This window comes from Podarcis pityusensis (assembly GCF_964106645.2).
Source record: "Podarcis pityusensis genome assembly, chromosome: 4".
NCBI lineage: Eukaryota > Metazoa > Chordata > Lepidosauria > Squamata > Lacertidae > Podarcis > Podarcis pityusensis.
Window position 1 is genome coordinate 84,838,266 of NC_138027.1, and position 22,396 is coordinate 84,860,661.

At 41.9% G+C, this 22,396-nt stretch overlaps 1 protein-coding gene across 3 annotated transcripts in view; it reads right to left on the reverse strand.

Moving 5' to 3' along the window:
* CLYBL (citramalyl-CoA lyase) overlaps positions 1-22,396 on the reverse strand; it is a 201,332-nt gene that overhangs the window by 162,337 nt on the left and 16,599 nt on the right. The window contains exon 1 of one of the 3 annotated variants that reach the window (XM_081003223.1): positions 12,625-12,776. The exons of the other annotated variants lie outside the window; for them this stretch is intronic. Coding sequence (XP_080859349.1) covers positions 12,625-12,761 — 137 coding nt within the window. The 5' untranslated portion in view covers positions 12,762-12,776. Of the gene's footprint in view, positions 1-12,624; positions 12,777-22,396 lie in introns of those variants that run through there. 3 annotated transcript variants of the gene reach the window in all.

Consider the following 22,396-nt stretch of genomic DNA (forward strand, 5'->3'; position numbering starts at 1 on the left):
CTATGCAGGGAGGTAGGGTAATTCATTTAATTTTTGTTAAAAGTATGTGATCTGAGGGTCAAGTATTTATTCAGGATTACAACTCCCTTTCAGTCATTTATTGAGAAAAAAGCATGGGATCATTGCCACAGCATATAAACATGATCTCACCAATCTTTAATTTAAAGTAATGTCATTTAATCAGTGATATAAAAATTCAAGATTATACACATTTGCACAAACACATGCACCGACTCAGAACAATAACAACAAAAGCATGAGAGAACTAGAATTGCATGTGAAAAGTTACATTTTGCAAATCAACTTCTTCTGGATATTAGATACTTATAATACACACACACACACACACACACACACACACACACACTGCCTGTTATGAAAATATTTCAAAGTGGTTTACAATAAAATATGTTAACAACAGTAAAAAATAAATCCAGTTGAATTAGCAATCAGTAGAAAATTGAACAATTTTTTTTAACAATTAGCTGGCATGAACATTCAGCAAAGGCTTGGTGAACAAGTAGATTTTAGTATGTGCTGAAATTGCATCACTGCTTGTACTTGCCGTATTTCTAGGAAGCAGCGGCAGTGTGTTATTTGTTGCTAGAGAACCCTGCAGTTTTGCAGATCTACTAGCATTTGTGCTAAACAGCCACACCATTTCGGGGGGGAGGGAGTTGCATATCAGTCCCAGACACGTCAATGGAAATACTTGTTCCATTAAATTTCAATGCAATTTACTTCCATATTTCCAAGAAGGTTTATGTGTGGTGGCATTCTGGTACCCGTCTTAATTAATGATGCTGTGTGGAAGTGCCGTTAAAAGTTTAAAGTCTAAGGTGGCTCCATTACATAATTACATTTCCTGCATTTGATAAGTGAAAATAAGAGCTAATCTTTCATCCATCTATCCATCTACAGTATCTATCTATCTATCTATCTATCTATCTATCTATCTGCTTTCTGATCCATTTTGATGTTTCAATGAGGGGGGAGAGTGATTACGAGAGTAAGTTAAGAGACTACATAGTATTATGTTTTCAAAGATTCTGCATCAAAAACACAGTACCGTAAAGAAGGATGGAACACTACAATGCTAAAATTCAAGAAGTGTGTGTGTTGGGGGTGGAGGATGACACAGAACACCAGTTCTGTGCAGGCTGTTTGATTATTTAAAAAAGAAGAAAAAGAAAATCAACCTATTGAGAAGCAAAAAATAGGGTTTGCTATACAAGCCACAAACGAAAGTCCATAAAATGCAAGGTACGACTTTTCAATTCATTCACACACACTACAGTACAGTGACTGTTTTACTGGTTTCTTACAATCTTATGTTCAAGATACACACATTCCAGTCTAAGTAGTTCAGTTGCCATAACAACCTCGTAAGTTTGTTCTCCCATTCTTTCATTTAAAAAAAATTATTTTTTTTGGTAAATTCTAGGACAGCCAGCGCGGTTTCCGAAATAATTTATTTCTCATGTTGCTCTTCGGAAGTCTGTTTCTCTCTCTCTCAAAAAGCAAACAAACCCCACTCTGAAAATAATGAAATCACCTCCCATTTCCCATTGCTCAAAAGAAGTACATTACACTCAACTATCTTTTGGCATTCACTTCAGCTCAGGTTTATAAAGAAATAAGTGATTTACTTATTACCTGTCTCTCCCTTATTTTTCCTCTCCAAAATAGGAGCAGGGGTGGAGGGTGGGGTGGAGCAGGAGGGGGAAAATGCTGCTTATATAAAAGTTACTAAATGAAATGTAGTAAAGCTCCCACTGCTACATCTTTAAAGGGGTTTATAGTTCCATTATCATGCGGTAACTATAACTGTTTGTTGTAAGGGGTTATAGGCTGAGCAGGTTGCTTTTTAAAAGGTGCGTTATATTATTTGTGATGTTTCGTTATAAAAAAGTGGAAAAGCTAGCACAACTTCCCTTCAAATAAATTGACATTCCTTAGCACCAAACAACAAAACAGTGGACGACAGGATGTGACTAACAAACACTGGGGAAAAGTCAAGCTGTGCTTTTAGCATATGCAGTGAAACTGAAGACTTTTCTTGCTTTTTAACATGCTTGTGCATCTCAATGAGGAGGTTTGGTTTTTTTTTGGAGGGGGGGAAGGAAGGCAAAAAAACACCAGTGGGATTATTTCAAAAATGAAGAAAGAGTGATATATGTTTTCTGGGGTGGGGGGGTGAGAGAAAGTAAAGCTACAATCCTATGCACACTAAGTTGAGCACAGTGGGAATTGAATAAACTGGCGCAAGCTTGTGTTTTTAAGTTTAAAAACTAAATATCTCAGATACAACAACAGGGCACAATCCACCTAAAGTTAAGCACTTTTAAGTCTCACTGATTTAAGTGAGAGAGCTAAGCTCTCTTATTGCAATGTAAAAGACTTCAGTGCAGTGCTTAACTATGGCCATATCGCGCCTGAGGCTACATCAACTGTTATAGATAAGGGCACAGCCAGGTAATGTGAGGAAAGCGTGTTACTCTGTGAAACGATTTAAAACTGCAGCGTTCTTTTAAGGCACAGAAGCACACAACAAATAAAACACCTCACATACTAATTTCAACTAGCACTTGAAAACTAGCTGCGTTTCCTATGAGAAAAAAGAGAGAGAGGCTTGCTTCGAATTAATAAAGAAGATCCTTTCTCAAGTCTGCACACCCTCAAAAAAACATTATGGACAAGGGAAAAGTAATAATAATGTGAATATAATTTCTTTGTCCTTGAAAGGAAATGTAGGCTGACACCGTATCGAAGCGTCATTCATTTTACCTGGACCCAAAAAACCCCCCTAACACCCAGCCCAATCAGACTTTACAACTGTTCTGCCGATATTTGCACAGTATTATAAACAGAGGCTGACACCCACTGTTCCCCGAACAAAATGCAATGGCGCTTTGTTCTTTCTGGGTCTCTCCTCCCGAGTTTTCTCTGCCTACCCCAAATTCACCCCAGCTAATTTGGAGTTCTCTCCTTGCTTGTTTCCGTGTCAATACCACCACCCACCGGCCAGGAAGAGAGACTGCCATTTGGCTGCAATCTCCCGCCTGCCACAAAAGCCCCTCAAGACTTCTCATCTCAGCGTTGCAAAGGGGGAAGGGAGCTCAGGAAAGACATCACCTCAGCATTCCTCAGTTGCGTTAGATCTTTCTCCAGTTGTTGTTTCCCCCCCTTCCGTCCTGGAGGGGCGAGGAGAGAAAACAGCCACTTCAAAGGAGAAACTTTCTGCTTGATGCAGAGGCAGGGCTGTTGTCCTACTGTTGCCATTATTATTTATTATTATTATTATCATCATTATTAAAATCTTCTCATTCTTCTTGTCAGCTTGCTAATGAAGCTGTCATTATTACTGAGGAAAACTAGGAGGCAGTACATGCCAGGGGAGGCGTTCGCACACTAACAGATCCCTTTCCAATTTGTTTCCCCTCTGAAGAAAATGGGGGGGGGGGAATATCTATGGCACAGAAAATTACAATGAGCAGCCTTCTGCTGTCTCCATTTTCATTCCCCACCCTGTGGTTTGTGCACATTATAAAATGTTGGCTGGCTTTATTCAATACAAGAATGCTTCCCCACTTCCCCATCTGCAGATTTCAATTCAACATGTATATTCCCAGCACCTCTATGAGGTGAAGGAATAATTCCTTCATATTAAAGATTTATAATTGGAGGAATAGCAATGGGAGTAGCTCACCAAGAACCCTACAGAATATTCAGGAATATGGCTGCAGAATAACTTATCTCGTATTGGATTTGAGTAGGACATAGTTGTCCAATTTTTCTAAAACCATACGTAAGAATTCTGGTCCTTCTGATGTTAATCACAGGGGAAAGCCTAGCCTCTGCCATGTTCCCATTGTCTGGAGTTATTTCTTTATTTTATATATCTGTACCCCTTTCAAGATTATGCCCTCTTAGGGTGGAATCCAGTATATTAAAAAACAACAATACAAATGGAAAATACAAATTAAAACTATATACCTAAGTAAAACCAGCATCAAAATAAGTAAGAGTCATCGTATCACCTTTAAAGAGATTGCGTTATGCTTGTCACAAGGTTTAGCATAAAGGCCATAAAGGGAAAGAGAAAATAATGACTTTTTGAACGACAAGGGTAGCTTTCTATGCCTAAGAAACAGTGGATAATGCTGGCACTCTTTGCAACCTCAACCTGTTTTGAACCGTTTCTTCTGGACCAACTAGATCGCACAATGCACCACAGAACTGCACGACCCCTTCACACGATGGCAGTGTAAGAATGGCAGAAAATAGCAGGTATGAGTGAAGGTGATGAAATGCAAGATATCTGAGGAACGTCTGAGGGTTTTGAGGAAGGTGACGTTGGCAGCATCACTCAGAAATGATGTTAATTGTGCAGTGAACCGGTACAAATGCTCAGACTGTTTGCAAGGGGAAAGAGAGGAGGCAAACGTCATCATACAGATATATGAAGCTGCCTGCCTTTTACAGAGTGGGCCCACTGGTCCATTCATCTACTCTGATTAATTGTGACTCTCAGGCAGCCCCACTGTTTGAGATCCTTTTAACTGGAGATGCCAGAAACTGACGCTGGGAAGGTCTTCATGAAAAGCATGTGTTCTGCGGCTGAGTTACGGGCCCATTCAAACATGCTCTGAAGCCGTACATGAAATGATAATCATCTACAATGGGGTAATGATGCCAAAGAACAAATGATGAAGCCAAACCTGAAATAAACAGGGTAACAGTGAAGTAAAAAGGAGACATCTCTGAAGGAAAGGGACAAGAATGCGCTTGTCTATAGGCATAAGGTACCGTAATCCCGAGTAAATTACGGGGGGAAACCTGAATATAGAAAGAAATAATGAAAACAATAATGGGTTGGGCTCCATGCTTTCTCATCATACTTTGCATGCATTCATTTAAGCAAGGTGTTGCCCTATTAACTAACAACTTCTTCAAAACCACCTAGATATCAGGTGCTCAGAATGTCAATCATTTCCATCAAACTTCAAAACGTGTTGTGGGAGTGGAGAATATGATGGGGGGAAAGACTTCAGCAAACGCTGGTGTAAATCCACAGAGATTCTAGAAGTATCCATCTAAAACAATATTTATAAAGGATTTTAACATGGGTAGCTAAACCGACACAGCAAAGCCATTGTCTTTTTTCTTTTAAGAGCCAGGTTTGTTGTTTTGCTATAGACAGCTGTGTTTTTACAGATGCAGAGCCATGTGTCTCCAGTGAAAAGGGCTACTCTTCCCCTCAGATGTGAAAGAAGATCAAAGGTTTAAATACAGAAATACAAGATCCTTTTCCCTTTGGAATGAGCTGGTGTGTGTGTATACATGCAGTGGCAGAACACCAAAATCTCCATCTGTTATCCTTATGCAGTGCACAGGTTAACCTTTGCAATAGGGTTTGCAAGGCAGTTATCACAGCTCGGGAAAACAAAGCTGAATTGGGTTCACGTGTGCGCTCTGAACATTTCACCAAACGGCATAATCAAAACTGATAGACAAAATCTGAATCCTTTGAGAGCTGGAGGCTGAAAACTTGTTATTAGGCTTCCTTAGTAAAGAACGATGTCTAATTTAAAGCCGGTAGGTTTAGGTTTTCTACAGTGTAGACCCTGGGAGGTGGTTGATTCTTTTATAGAGTTATTAACGTGGTGGTGCATAGGGCTGGGGGAGCTCAACTCATAGGATAACAAATAGAAATTGGAGTACTTGCAACAGAAAGAAAAACCATCACATTGTTTGGAGCCTTCACAGAGATATGCAAAGGCACGGCAGCCACAGTTTCTCACCATCAGTTTATGCAATAAAGAATTTGGGTATCACAAACTACACCTCCCTTGATGGCGAAAAATCAGACATATTATTGGGGGCGGGGTCCTGCTTTCAGAATAAGCACCATGAGGCTATCTGAGGGGTAAGTGTTATCTCATTGTGATGCTTTTCAAATCAGAACCAACCAAGCGTCTCTAGGACACTTTTGGGAAGCACAACATTCAACAATCACACAAGGGTTCTTTGCCATCCTCTACACATCTGGAATATTTTCAGAGAATATGAACAGCTCTACGAATGGTCACTACATTCAATAGTGTAACAATATGACATCTGACGCTCACCAAAAAATGCAGCTGATTGTGAACATTCAGTCATGGTTTCTGAGTATTTATTCATTTGGGGAATACATCATTTAAAAATAGAGAAAAACAGCTTTAATCTTTATTGTCAGCCCTTATTGCTAATTATCTTTCCACCCAGATGATGATGATGACTGATTTATATATATACTGATTACATGCCAAAATGGCTTCTACTCTGAAGTGAAGAAAAGAAGCGATGCTCTTTTGTCCATGAAATAGGGCCCATTACCCTGTGAGCGAACTACAACTCCCAGAAGCCCCAGTCAGAACAGGCAATAATCAGGGATGATGGGAGCTGGAGTTCAGTAACATTTGGCAGGTTTCAGGTTAGCCACCTTTCTTATAAAAGCATAAAGTCCTCTTCGTACGTCAAACTAATACATTTTATGCCAATGGGATGAAAGGATGCAAAGATGTTTTGTTATTTTTATCTTCAGCTCCTTTGAGAGCAGAAAATATTTTTTTTAAAATCAGCATGGAGTGATCAATAGGGATCAAAGCATCAAGGCTTTCACCAGAAAATCTCTAGCAGTTTCTTGCTGTCTATGGAACAACCCTGGTTTGAAAGGAAAGGTGTGACTGCCATCTAGTGGATAGCTATAAACCATAATTTTTGAATTTTTTTAAATATAAAAAAATCTACCGTATTCATTATCATTCTAAAATATTCCCATGTATTTTTACAGATTTATACCTTTAATGCTGAGTAACATCAGTGAGCTCCTATTAGGCATTTCCTGACTGCAAGAATGTTAAGTCGGTTTGAAAACGAATAATTCCTAATAGTACTTACACATTTCAATATATTTGTTACATGTGTAGTACTTAACCATTTCATGTTTCCCACCAAATCATACAATATTGCATCTAGGTCACAATTATTATTTGAATTCAGCAATTGTTCAGGGTTCTGGATTCCAAATATTTAATAACGGTTTTCTTCACAAAATGGAATTTTGACCATGGAGGAATCTGCTATTAGGCTCATTGGGCCTCCATCTCATTCCTTGTGTGGAATTAGTCCAGTATCCTTTGTGGCCTGTCTCACTGATGTGTCCTAACCAGTTCTTTTTTTGAAGATCAGGCCATAATTTTCCATGTGTTAGAATGATAGGTAGAAGTCAACCTTAGGACTTACTGTTATGATACATTTGTAGGAGTGTAAAAGGTAAAGGACCCCTGGACGGTTAAGTCCAGTCAAAGGCGACTATGGGATGTGGTGCTCATCTCACTTTTCAGGACGATGGAGCCGGTGTTTGTCCACAGACAGCTTTCTAGGTCATGTGCCCAACATGACTAAACCGCTTCTGGTGCAACAGGACACTGTGACGAGTGCCAGAGCACACGGAAACGCCATTTACCTTCCCACCACAGTGGTAACTAATTATCTACTTGCACTAGTGTGCTTTCAAACTGCTAGGTTGGCAGAAGCTGGGACAGCAACAGGAGCTTATCCCATCGCGCGGGTTCGAACCGCCGACCTTCCGATCGGCAAGCCCAGGGGTTCAGGGCTGTGGTCTGTAGGAATGTAAGGAAAGTCATATTACGGAAGAAGAGACTATTGCCCTCACAGGCCAGTCTGTTTACAGTCTATGTCAGTTTTGCATGTGTTCATTCAAAAGTCTATTCCACTATTTAATTTTTAAGAATAACCTGCACAAATATTCATGCTGAAGTACTTATTTAAATATGCATTTTAAATCTCAATGCATACCATTATGAACATATTTTATTGGAAAATACACATTCTAAAATGCATTTTGCTATATTTTTGAACCGAGAACTAGGTTACACAATTCAGAGAAGTGTGAAATCCAAAGTATAATTACATTCTGATCTGCACATTAGTCTGGGAAGCACAGATCAGGCTGGTTTGCATCAGAATTCACAGATACTGAATTCCTCGAGCATCCCTATTTTTTTAACACCTCCCAATATGTGTCTCCTTTCAGCTGGGGAAACAACAGTGCCAGCTCAATGCCTCCTTTTCAATGTAAAATAGATGGCTGGCTGGCTGCCACACCCTTCACTGTCATCCTCAGCAAGCGGAATGGTTTGTGCTTTCCTGGATTTCTTTGAAAAGCAGATTAAATCATTCTGTAGCCCTAGTCCTTCCCTTGCTTGCTTTCCTTTGAATCATAGGCAAAAGTGATGGCATTCTTGATGGCTGTTTTCTTGATTTAGAGGATGACATAATCTGAAAATTCCTGAGTTAAAGAGATGCTGTGTGGATTCCAAATCAGTTCTATATCATTCAGACTCAGATAAAAGCGCTTAGGATGAACCCAAGGCATTTTCTCATCTATCTGAGCACCAGTCAGTTTCTTCCTCCTAAAAGGAACACATAATAAAGGCTTCCAATAAAGGAAAGTGTTGGCCAAATGGCAGCAGAGATATCTCAACCGTATTTGCAACACTGGACAGTACAGTAGAGCTGTATCACTCACTTGACCCACCTCCTGCTAGAGAGGGGTGCAGCAGTCGTAGTTCAGCTACGTATTACAATACATGAAAAAGTGGCCAAGGCCAAATTTGTGCAGGGCGCCTTTTCTCACCAACACTAAAAAAACACACGAGCCCCCTCATCACATCTGGGATTTGAAGTGAGCTCCACAAACATGTGACCCACAACCGCCCTGCTTTTAGAAATGCAGCGTTGTGCAGCTCAAAAAAGCTTGATGTTTTTTCTACCTGTATTTAAGGCATGCGCCCGGTGTTGAGAGATAATGTATATCCCACTTACACCGGTAAGGTAAAGGTAAAGGGACCCCTGACCATTAGGTCCAGTCGTGGCCGACTCTGGGGTTGCGGCGCTCATCTCGCTTTATTGGCTGAGGGAGCCGGTGTGCAGCTTCCAGGTCATGTGGCCAGCATGACTAAGCCGCTTCTGGCAAACCAGAGCAGTACACGGAAATGCTGTTTATCTTCCCGCCGGAGCGGTACCTATTTATCTACTTGCACTTTGACGTGCTTTCGAATTGCTAGGTTGGCAAGAGCAGGGACCGAGCAACGGGAGCTCACCCTGTCGTGGGGATTCGAACCGCCGACCTTCTGATCGGCAAGTCCTAGGCTCTGTGGTTTAGGCTACAGCGCCACCCGCGTCCCTTATTTATTTACACTGGTGCAGCTGCACAATTAATGAGTGTGGAAAAGCTCTAGCACCCCAAAATTATAAACAATTTATTATTATTATTATTATTATTATTATTATTATTATTATTAAAGTCCTATTAATTTTACTTTATGTATGTTTGGAATGCAATGTCTCTTCTGAGGAAACATGCATAGGATTGGGCTTCAATCTGACTCAAAGCAATGGGATTGGACTTAATCCAAATGTCAATGGATTTGGGGCCAATTCGCCTTCATTTACAACAACAGATTTTCCATCCCTTTAAGACTCTCACTCAGTTGTTGGAACCCTTGCCTTTGAAAAACATTAGATTAGATAAATGTTCTCTTTTGCAGTGGCTTCTTCACACATGGAAGTCAGCACCACTCCACAATGCAACAAAAGCAACAACACAAAAGCTAAGATACTGCACAGGCACATTCATTCTTAAATGAAAAACTGTCATGTACGAAGTTTAGCCATAATTCAACATCCATCATTCCACAATGCAGACAATAGACTGGATCCAGAAAAAGCCTGAAATGCTTTAATCCAATTTAAATCAATGGGGCCAAAGTTAGTCATGACTAACTTGTTCCACTGACTTATTTGGGACTAAAGTATGACAACTTCAGTGTATCTGAAGAAGTGTGCTTGCACACGAAAGCTCATACCAAGAACTAACTTAGTTGGTCTTAAAGGTGCTACTGGAAGGATTTTTTTTATTTTGACTATGGCAGACCAACACGGCTACCTATCTGTTACCGAAAATTGGCGATTAAAAAGAGTGTTAATTTCCCATTTATGTTGATTTCTTCATATATTTAAACAATCTATTATCTATGTGAGTCCTTCTGAAAACCAGTGTTGTTCTTGCATATGTGTATTTTGATAATGTATTGTTGACCTCATTTGACCTTCTTGGCATGCCATAACCCCAGAACCCTTCAATTAACCACCGCTTCTTGTTACTTTCAAACTAGGAGAGTATTTACTTACTTACTTTCTATATTGCCCTTCACCCAAACACCACAGGGTGGTTTACAATACAAAAATACAAAGATACACAGTAAAGTAACAAACAAAAACAATAAAACTCCCCCTACAGTTTAAAAGGCCACAGATTGTCTAATTAGCCAAAGACCTGGGAAAAGAGGAATGTTTCTGCCTGCCGCCTAAAGATATGTCACGAAGGTGCCAGGTGAGTCTCCCTTAAAATGGTTTAAGATGCTGGCTTGTTCCAAACTTAGTAACTATAGTTTCTTGGTTCAGAAGAAAAAAGAAACTATGGTTAATCGAAGACTTCCTATAATAGAGGAAACTGGCATTGCAAAGATGGTTTGTGGGCAGAAAAGGTTTGGGCATTTCTTAGCTTACAATGCTAAGGCAATTAAGTGTTCAGTATAGCTACATTTCATTCTATTTCCCCAAGCCATTTGTAAATTATGATATTGCTAATCTTCTAGTTATTATTGAGAATTATTTTAATGTTCTTGCTTATTGTGTTTTATATTGACTTGCTTTGCTGTAAACCATACTTGACACCTCTAAATAAATAGGTAAGTGTTGCAAAAAAGGTGACAATGTTATTTACCCCTTCCATTATAACAGGATTACAAGATATGTTTCTGATTTTTATTCCCCGATATAAAGCTCACCCTGTTCCAACCATCCTCTGAAAAAGAGCAGAGGGGCTTCGTTCTTCCAGTAAAACCTTATTTCAACCTTAATTTCACCATATACTGCTTCGGCTAACTGTTGGCATGATTTGTAAGGGTAGAGTAGTTGCTTACTTCCACCCCACCCCCCACCCCAGCTCCAAAAAAAGAAAGCACCCAATTTCTTTTTGGTACATTGCATTATAGAAGCTGTTAAACAACATTTTCACAGTCTTTGGTTGGTTCCAGCACACCATTGTTTTGTGCTGGTAGTAAACCGTCATGAATGTCTAAATTATGCTTTTAATAGTACAACACACACATCAAAAATTTGAGTTGTATTTTGAAAAAATCCGTATGCTGTGCCCAGAAGAAAAGAGGACAGACTGTGAAGCATCTGTGGCACTGGGAGGGGGAATGGAGGGGGGGGCAGAGGAAAAGAGTGGGAGACCATGGAAGCATTAAGTAATTGCTGCTTTTACTGAGCAAAGTACAGCTTAGCTTGTTTTGTATCTGGAAAGAACTGGGTATATTGCTATCTGATCTGGGTGCTATTATTGCGGCGTCTTTCATTCTGAAGGCTCTGCCGTAGCAAAAGCTGAAATGCTTCATTTTACAAAATATAATAAACACTGGGATATTTGGGGCAGGGAAATTTGGTAAAAATAAAGTTACATTTTTTTGCTTTTACATGATAATACAAGAAGCCTTTAGGAGACCAAAACATGAGAGTGGAAATCCTAAAATGAGCCATAATCTTGTAACACACACCCCCTCCCTGGACTATATGTTTTCTTTAAAAACAATGGCAGGGCACATGGCAAAATACAATGTCCATTATATTCTTTCCTCTTCAATAAAGAGAGGCTACCAGAGAGCTGTGCAGCTTCCTCAGTTTTCAAAACAATTTAAGACATATGATCTTCCACCACACCATGCTAAGCCTTGTTAACCACTGCCTCCAAAAGATTAGCCCTGCTATGTAGCATTTTAAGAACAAAATCTAGGCATGGAGAAGGAGGAATTGCAAGTGTTTTTAACGCCAGAGCTTTCAGAAAATGTATGATGTACACATATACCGTCTGGTAACATATAACTCAAATACCATAAACACTTCTCTGAGGCAATTTCCCTTCTCCCCTTATTTTTTATTTTACTCTAAGTAATTAAAAAACGTAATTCAAAAAGCTTTCTATAACTCCCTCAGGAATTCCTATAAGGATCTCGAAAGGCAGATAAGTCTTATTATCACCATATTTTAAGAGAGAGAGAGAGAGAGAGACTGTGGCTGAGAGTTAGCATCTTTCCTACATGAAGCGAGTTCACAGCTGATACAAAATTCGACTATGGAGCTTCACAACTTACAATTCACACAATTAGCAACTGCAGTACCCTCTTTATAAGACATCACAGCATTATTACTGGCACACACCTGTAACCCTAACTCAGTGGCGTAGCGTGGGTTGTCAGCACCCAGGGCAAGGCAAGTAATTTGCGCCCCCTAACCCGTGGATTTGCGCCCCCTAACCCTAACCCCCAGATGTTGCGCCCGGTGCGGCCGGCCCCCCCTGCACCCCCCACTCTACACTACTGCCCTAACTAACACAGCAAGCAAGGGCTAAATATTGAGGCACCGAATATCGAAAGAGGTCAGGAACTGAACCCCAAATATGCAGGATTCAGTACAGCTTTCAAAACTCACTTCCAGCTTTCAGGCAAGTGTAGCCGGCTGTTTCTAAAAGCAGGTTCTCCACACATGGACTTGCAGGAGTCAAACTGGGAAGTGTGGGAGAGGCGGAGGAGGGGGTTTTCTTCCAATATCAAGATACCCCACTGCATCAGGAAAGCACTGGGGGAACCAAGTGATTCTCAAATCGCCCAATATTCCCCTCTCCGCTGAAAAAAGTGGGCTCCAGTTATGCTGGGGAAAGTGTACTGCCTGCCTGGAATATCCCTGGACACAGTGTTTCTGCATAGGTTCTAGCCTTGAGCAGGGGTGAAGCGGTTGGCAAGCAAAGCCCTTCCCTTAGCCAACACGCAAAGAGCGATAATTCATGTCCTTGGTGGTAGCTTTGGGTGAGCCCATTCTGGCCCCCCCCCGGGGGGGAATTGGCTCAGAAACTAACACACACTGTGTTGCCTGTGGCCTTATGATGCCGAGCCATCCCTTCTACTCCAAAGCAAGCACAGGGGGTGGAGGGACTTGAGCTCAGAGGCAAAGATACCCTAAACCATCCACTGCAATGGAGCCAACTCCACTTTCTTTAGCCTGCCTCCACTGCATACGGAAACAGGTGATATCCCCATACTAGTTAATGTTGCCCTTGATCTAAAATCAGAACTGTGAGGATTCCTTTGATTCTGCTGATTTTCTTATGCTCTGCCTCCAATTAACATTCCCTTGTATATAAGAAACTGGTCATCCCTACACCCTTTCACTATTTGTTGATTTATTTATTTGTTCAGACAGCAATTCAGGCTGAAGGCTGCTTAAATCTCCCTTTGACAGGAGTTAAGTCATCTTAAGTATGTGCAAACATGCAACTTTGCAGAACAATCCTTTTTTGCACGTCTACCAAGATGCAAGTGACACTGTGTGCATTGGGACTTACTTGTAGATTAGTATACTTCGGATTCTGCTCTTACAACATTTAAAGATGGTAGACTCTTATCAGTGGGACTGAGCGTAATGCTTGCGCATTGACCATTTAATTGGAAGAAACTTTGTAATGTTACTGAAAAATTACAACTGCACGCGAAATAAAAACGGTTAACTAAGTACATTAATATAAAAACACATTTTGAAAGCTACTAAAAATCTCTACATGTATTCTAAAAATAATCATCAACACACAAAAATAGCATGAACTTTTAAAAGTTCAATCGCTTTTACTCTTCGATTGCAATGCTTTTATTGTTTCACTGATCATACAAATAAAAGACAAGCTGTGTCCTCTGAAATGCTAATGAAGTCAGTTTTCGTGGAAATACCTTTTAGAAATGTTAACCAATGAGTTGCAAAATGCTCTTGACGCTGGGAAGGCTGAAAATATGAAAACTACAAGTAAAACGAAGAGCGGAGCGGCTTCAGGTATGGCTGGTGTGTGTGTTCCATTTATAAAAACATGCACCCCAAACTCTACGACGAAAGTGCCTCATAATCACTACCAAAAACGAAAAGCCAGGCGTGAATAAAATAAGTTTTAAAAGCCGGTGTGTTCATATAAGAAATGGCAGAAACTCACCAAACCTTCACATGTAATAGGGTTGATATGAATCCAGAAAGGGAGCGTTTTCAACAGTCAATTACTTTTCCATTTTGTCCCAGGACTTTAAAAGTTAAAGGCATAGTTCTGCCAATTGCGAGATGCCCCATCCAGCACAGACCACCCACAAGTACTGATTTTCCATCTGGTGAACAAAACAGACATCTCCCTAATTATTTTTTAAAAGGGTTTTCCCCCTCCTCCCCTAACATGCTTCCTTTATTTGTCTGTGACCTGGAACTTAATGGAAAACCTGGTAGATGCCAACCATATTTCTTGCAATGCAGTATCCTATTTTTCCTCCCCTTAAAAATGCTTATTTGAAGCTATTACATATGCTGCTTTGTAACAATCCAAATCATTACACAATTCAAGCCTGAGATTAGCACAGTTTTGCACTTAACACTGAATATTTTAATCAGTACATTAAAGCAGAACAGTACTCGGCTTACAGTCTCTTACGCTGAGATCCCATATTGCCAGTGTCAAAATTTATGCCTTTTTTCAGTAAGATTGTCTCCACTGCCAGCAATACACTCAGAAATGCCAACTGTAATTAAAATCTGGCACTCTATGCAGTCACAAGCAGACTTTTTAAAGCCCTCTTTTAAAACTATTTTTATTGTTATTTTTAATGATTGTTATTATTTATTGTTAGGCAAAAGGACAAGAGAAATTATATGTGCTTTCCAAAACTGACACAGTGAACAATTGTGATCACAACTGTCCAGGAAACTAGCCTCAAAAAAGCCAGAAACTATGTTAATTATGGAGTGTGTGCGCAGAGAAAGAAATCCCCACATGCCAGGATCACAGATTTCAGTCTTACATATAGTATCTATATGTTATTATGCTGGATAAAATTTACATACTCTACAGCATGCAAAAGGAGATAAACTAGGCACATTAAGCAAGCAAGCTGCTCACCAGGAAAGGAGGATATGAAGCAAAAAGGAAAAGCCATTTGTAGTGGGAGTAGGTTTGGTAGCATTTTCCCTCTCCCATATAGCTTTAAGCTTCAAAAATATTCTGCAGTATGGGTATCTTACAGTGCATCCTATGTAAGTCCCACAGTGAGCTCAATAAAGCTTACTTCCATGGAAGTGGTTTCAGAACTGCAGCTTACTTAAACTATGGAACTCCCTGGCACCAACTTGGATGGCTTTAAAAGAGAACGAGGCCAATTCATGAAGGACACAAGGCAATGGCTACTAGTCATGATGGCTATGCTCTACCTCCATTTGCAGAGGCAGTGCTATTTTTCTAGAAAAAGAGGTGCCGAAACTCACCACGAACGCCTCCCTCATTCTCTTAGAATGGTGATGGCAACCACCTGAAAGGGGCCAGACCTGAGTTCCGGCAAGTGCAGGCTGAAAAAATCCCTGATCAGAGACGGTGATAAACTATAGCTAGAATAAATAATACATTTAGGGGCATCTAGGTTTGCTCTACAGTGTAGCTACAGAAAAAAATGTAATGTCACAGCAAGTCCATTTTATGTGTTGTTTCGGAGCCTAAAGGATGTATAGGCTAGATGGGTATTGATAATCAAACACTACTGAATTTCCATTTTCTCCCAACCCCCCCAGGGGAAACAACCCTGTGTCTTCAAAATGTTCAGAAACAGATTACATCTCCAGGGCTGAGACTTCCTGCCATCATCTCTCTCGCCTTCATCTTGATGCAGAATTTCGAGGTAGATTTTAGAAATCCTAACAAAGATGAAATCCTCCAGACTGACTTCTTTGTGGAAATCAGCCTCTAGCAACAACCCTTGCGGTGCTGTTTTCTCAGTTCAGAAATGTTTCTCAAATATGTTTTTCTCAGAACTTTCAAGATGAAATATACTTAAAAGAGCTAGACAACTCAGGGAGCCCAGCGTTCTGCAAGCAAACTATATACAGTGGTGCCCCGCAAGACGAATGCCTCGCAAGACGAAAAACTCGCTAGACGAAAGGGTTTTGCGTTTTTTGAGTTGTTCCGCAAGACGAATTTCCCTATGGGCTTGCTTCGCAAGACGAAACGTCTTGCGAGTTCTTGCGAGTTTGTTTCCTTTTTCTTAAAGCCACTAAGCCACTAAGCCGTTAATAGCCGCTAAGCCGCTAATAGCAGTGCTTCGCAAGACGAAAAAACCGCAAGACGAAGAGACTCGTGGAACGGATTAATTTCGTCTTGCGAGGCACCACTGTATTAAAAGGTGGCTTTTTACTTTTGCATCCCTCTTTGTTGAAAAGCAAAGGGGGGGCACTTTTAAAAGCAGGGTGTCCTGCCTATAATGGTGCTTGTGCCAAATTCTAGACAGGGGAGCATGATACAGTTGGGACAGGAGGTGCCATTTCAATTAAATATAAAAAATAAACTCAAATTGTACAGACAAGCTTTGTAGTGCATGCCCTCTACCTAACAGCACAACCCCCATTGAGTTTTAAATGGAGTGGGATTTTTGCAGACAAATGTGTAACCATTGTCCAGCTGTCTAATAAAGACTGAACTTGTTGTTTTGCTTGTTGCAGACAGAAAGGGCTCCACTGTGAATACAAGCAGTGGATAACAGTCCACAGGATCGGCTCATTTCTCTTCAGACTCTTGGAAGATGAAATAATTTTTCTGCCATGGCATATTAGGTGTCATCTCTAATGCCATCAACTATATATGGAAGCCTGTTAACATCATTCTTCAGATAGTCTGACCTGCCCTAAACTGTGATGGCTTCCTAGAACTTATCCTGATGCTAATTTAATAACCCTATATGAAAGATTAAGTAGATGCTAGCTATCCAAAAGGGTCCATAATGAAAGAACATCATCAACAGGAAAAGCTATGGTTTTCCCAGTAGTGATGTATGGAAGTGAGAGCTGGACCATAAAGAAGGCTGATTGCCGAAGAATAGATGCTTTTGAATTATGGTTCTGGAGGAGACTCTTGAGAGTCCCATGGACTGCAGGAAGATCAAACCTCTCCATTCTGAAGGAAATCAGCCCTGAGTGCTCACTGGAAGGACAGAACCTGAAGCTGAGGCTCCAATACTTTGCCCACCTCATAAGAGAAGACAAGGCTCCCTGGAATACGTGATGTTGGGAAAGATGGAGGGCACAAGGAGAAGGGGACAACAGAGGACAAGATGGTTGGGCAGTGTTCTCAAAGCTACCAGCATGAGTTTGACCAAACTACAGGAGGCAGTGGAAGACAGGAGTGCCTGGTGTGCTCTGGTCCATGGGGACACGAAGAGTCAGACATGACTAAACAATTAAACAACAACAAGGGTTTCCATATGTCCTCTTTTCCCAGGACACGTCTTCTTTTTCATGGGTATGCGAAATGAGAGCCATAGCAATCCATTGTTAAAAGTAGAAGTTGGGAATGTGTCTTCTTTTTTGCTCTTCAAAATGTGGCAACCCTAACAACAGATCGAAGACTTACCGTGAGGAAATCAATGTAATAATCAGCAACAAAACAAGAAAAATGAGGTTACGACATAGCACATAAACAAGATCAGGGAGAGCTGGGGGTTCACGAACTGTAAGATGAATGAAAAATAGGGCAGGGTGGGGGAATTGGAAACTCTTTTTATATATTAGGACACTAGACAGTGTCCTAATATATAAATATCTGAAGGGTCAAAGGCAGGGGCAAAAAGCTGTATCTTCAGCATTCAATGAAAACTGTGCAATAAAAGTGCCTGGTGGGGAAGGAATTCCCCAACTTAGGGGCTGCCACAGAGAATGCCGTCTCCTAGGTCACCCCACCCCACCCCTTTGAGTGCCGAAGAACTACTGAGAAGGCCTCCTGTGCTATCTTAAAACCCAAGAGCATCTGTAGCGAAGGAGGTGGTCTTTCAGATATTTGGGGCCTGAGTCATACAGGGCTTAAAACACCAATGTGTTTAAACCTTAAATTGGGCTAAGAAATGAACCAGCAAAACTGTTTGAAAACAGGGGTGATATGAGTTCTAAAAGGAAGATCAGCCAGTAATTTTGGCCCAATTAAAGTTTCCGAGTCATCTTCAAGAGAAGCCCCACGTAGAGAGCATTGCAGTAATCCAGTCTGGAAGTTACCAGAGCACAAAGTACGGTGGCCGAGTCCTAGAGGAGGAAACTCTGCAGGGAGGGAAAGGGAAGGTGTGGTTCTGAGGGAAAACTGAAACAGGCATGTTATGCACTGAAGTTCTCACCCTGGGCCAGCAGGGGGATACTGGAGATAGTTTTCACTCAGGTCCACATATGCAAATAAGGAATTGAAAGTGACGTTCAGTGATTGGATAGTTACAGAAAGTTGTTACTGTTGCTTTGTAGTTGAGCTCTATATAAGCAGGTTGGCTGAACCCTTCAGCTCAGTTCTGTTCTGGCCTGTGAATAAACAAGAGCTGTTTGAAGAATCACTGTGTTGTCTGATATGTTCTCCCACAACTTAACAAGGCAGGAAGGAGATATTGTGATCCTGGGGCAGGAAAGTAAGGGAGGGGAACTTTGGCAGAGGGAAACTGAGTCAGGTAGAGAGGCTTGTCAAGTGGAGTGGTACCCCCTAGTGTAGTAAAAGAACTGGCACAGTTCTTGGGCTCTGAGGTTTCTCTTAAGGCATATGATGAAGTTTTCCAGCTGAAGCTAGGCATGTCAGACCTCTAAGTTGCTTGGACTTGAGACTGCCTTAGAAAACACATTAAAGCTGCTCTGAACTCTCAGGAGACAGAGGAAGAACCAGTATGATGTAACAGGATAGTGTCTGACTTACATACCAGAGAGACTAGGGTTCAAACACTAGTCAGCCACTGCATGACCTCAGTTAGCTCAACCTGACACTGCTGCTGGGGCACACACCTTGAGCCCCTTAGAATGTCAGAATTAAAACAAACTTATGAACAATGTGCAACACTGCAGGTGAATGGATGAACTCGCAGCACAACCCCATGAATGTTTATTGAATCCAACTGCAGCTTTAGTAAAAGGATGAGAATTGCAGGGGGTTGGACTAGATGACCCTTGGGTCCCTTCCAACTCTAAGATTCTATGGGGTTTTTTAGGTTCTCATGTGGCATAATTGTATAATGGTAGCTTACTTATCTCAAAAGAGGATACTTACTGAGAACAGGATTAGAATACAAGCAGATTCTTAAACGCTTGTAGGAAGCTTAAACGAAGAGACTAGAATTGTTTTCTTCATAAGAATGAATGCATTGCAAATAAGCGCACAACATATAATTAGAAACACCATCTCAAAATGCTTTACAATATTTATGTCTTCTGCCCTATGAGACTAGTGAAGATAATAAGGGAACTCATGCTGGAAGCCAGTGCAGACATTGTTTTCTTAATATTTTCCATTTGTTTGTTTGTTGTTGAGTTTCAATTAACACTGAAGTGGGGAATCATGGAAGAGAATAGTCACGGCAGCTACTTCTGTGGGAAACCCCCCCAGAATTTTGTCATTTCCCCCCTAACCACAGAATTAAGTACCTGCTGAGGTTTTCTGTGACTCCCCAGTTCAGATATTACACTGCTCAAGTGCGTACACCACACACTTGAACAACACTCTATGCCGAACAAACACAGACAGGGCTCTTAGGTAGAAGTAATAAAGAGATCTTTATTCAGGCAAATCTCAATACAGGCTTGGAAGCAGACACAGGAGTTCAGGAGTCAAGATTCAGAAGTTCTGGAAAGCAGGCAAGATGCTCAGTTGGTACAGCATGACTCTTAATCTCAGGTGGCGGTCCCTTCCCACTCTGCAATTCTACGAACAGTTTCCACATCCACCAAGCTTTTAAAGACGAGGCAAGATTTGCTCACTATATGTGAATATTGGGATTGCAAATGAGCACTACTTTGGGGCTCCCATCTGCAGAAGCTGGCCCAGTTCTAGGCAACAATGCTCCACTCTCCCTCTTCATGCTCTTGAGCAATGCCACTGCCTCCTGAGTTGCCCAGTGCCAGAGAGACCCTTTACTCTGCCCGGAGCTCGAATCGCTGTTCCCACTTCTGAAGTGGCTGAAGTTAAGGCACAGATGGGAGAGCTCCTCTCCTCCAGCCCCAGTTCCCACCAATCTGCCTTGACCCCTTGGTTTCTTCTTCCTTCCTCTCCTATGCTGGGGCTGACAATCCAAGCCTGACCCAGACAGAGGCGAAGGACAGGTACGGAGAACCTGTGGCCCTACATATACTACAAGCTCACCATGCTGGCTGAGGGTGACAGTATTTGGAGTTCAGTAACATCTGGAGGGCAGCGGGTTCACTGCTCTACAGGTTTGGCAGCTGCAGGAACATCTGAACCGGCTGTGACACAGTGACTTGCCCAAACTTCCCAGTGCATGCATGGGCAAGCAAGAGCTACAAACCCTGACTTACTGGACCAAATTGTACTTTTACATTGATTTTAACTGGGTACAGAGTGCATCCAACATTTTGGAACTGAGGACTCCACACGTCAAACTACAGCTGTCAACTGAGGGAGCCACTTGGGCTCTGCAGAAGGGATGGAGAAGCTGTGGCTCTTCAAGTCTTTGTTGGCTCCAACTCCCATCAGCCCAAGTGTCTGGCCAATGGTAAGAGATGATGGGAGTTGTAGTCTAGGAATAACAGCCATAGTATGACCTGGGAGACCACGATTCAAATCCTCACTCATCCACAAAGCTCACTGGTTGACCTTTCAGAGTTCAAGTTACAGTGGTACCTCGCAAGACAAATGCCTCACAAGACGGAAAACTCACAAAACGAAAGGGTTTTTGGTTTTTTGAGTTGCTTCGCAAGACGATTTTCCCTATGGGCTTGCTTCACAAGACGGAAACGTCTTGCAAGTTTGTTTCCTTTTTCTTAAAACCGTTAATACAGTTGCGACTTGACTTTGAGGAACAACTCATAGCACGCGGTGTGGTAGCCTTTTTTGAGGTTTTTGAAGACTTTGGTGATTTTTGAAGCTTTTCCAAAACTTTTCCGACACCGTGCTTCGCAAGATGAAAAAAACCGCAAGACGAAAAAACTCGCGGAACAAATTAATTTCGTCTTGCAAGGCACCACTGTATAATCTAATTATATGTATTGGAAAGATACTTTGAAGCATGGATTTTATTTCCTCAACCCACTTTTATACTGCAAGCGTAGAGCAGGGGAAGATGGAAGGCTGGCGTCTTTGATGAAGAACCTTACGTTGACTTCAACCCAAGCAACCCAAGCCTCTTTCAAGAGAAGATTCTAGGGCTCTCCCAGTTTGTTTCGGGCCCCACACATCAAGCAGGCCACACGCTGGATTTGATCTTTGGCGCCGGTATAGATGTGATCATGTCTCCTTCGATGAAGGTGCCATGGTCTGATCACTACGCTCTGAAAGCCAGGATTGACTTTCCACCCCCACCCTGCTTAGGTGGCGAGCCGATTTGGGCTCGCCCGCAGAGGCTGATGGACCCTGATAGATTCCGTCAAGCCTTGCGGGACCTTGCTCCCCCTGGCGACTCATTGACTGAGCTTGTTGAGGGCTGGAATACCCAGCTCCTGGCAGCCATCGATGAGATCGCACCTAAGCGCCCTCTGCGACCCCGCAGAAACCGGGCTCCCTGGTTTACCGAGGAGCTTCGGAAAATGAAGCGGGACCTCAGACGGCTAGAGCGAGTATGGCGGGGTGCCCGTGACGGAGCCTCAAGAACATCTTATAGGGTTTTTATGAAAACCTATGAGATGGCAGTGAAGGCCGCTAAGAAGTCTTACTTCTCGGCCTCCATTGCATCCGCTAGCTCTCGCCCGGCGCAATTATTTAGTATAATTCGGTCTTTAACGTCCCTTGAAGGACAGCCAAATTTAAATAACAATCTGACACACAGCTGTGAGGCATTTGTGAGCTTTTTTGCGGAAAAGGTCCTGTTGCTCCGCCATGACCTCCCTGCCAATTTGGACACAATAAAGGAACTGGAGGCCCCTCGACTGTCCTCGGGTCCAGTATTGGACCACTTTGACCGGATATCTCCAGCCGATGTGGACAGATTCCTCCAAGCTGGAAAGCCCACCACCTGTCCTCTTGACCCGTGCCCGTCATGGCTGATTAGAGCGTGTCCAGACGAGGTGCGGGCCCCCCTGGGGGATATTATCAATTTGTCCCTTGGCACCGGGACATTCCCAGGGGAACTGAAGGAGGCAGTGGTGCGTCCGCTCTTAAAGAAAACATCATTAGATCCCTCAGATCTATCCAATTACCGCCCGGTCTCGAATCTTCCATTCCTGGGTAAGG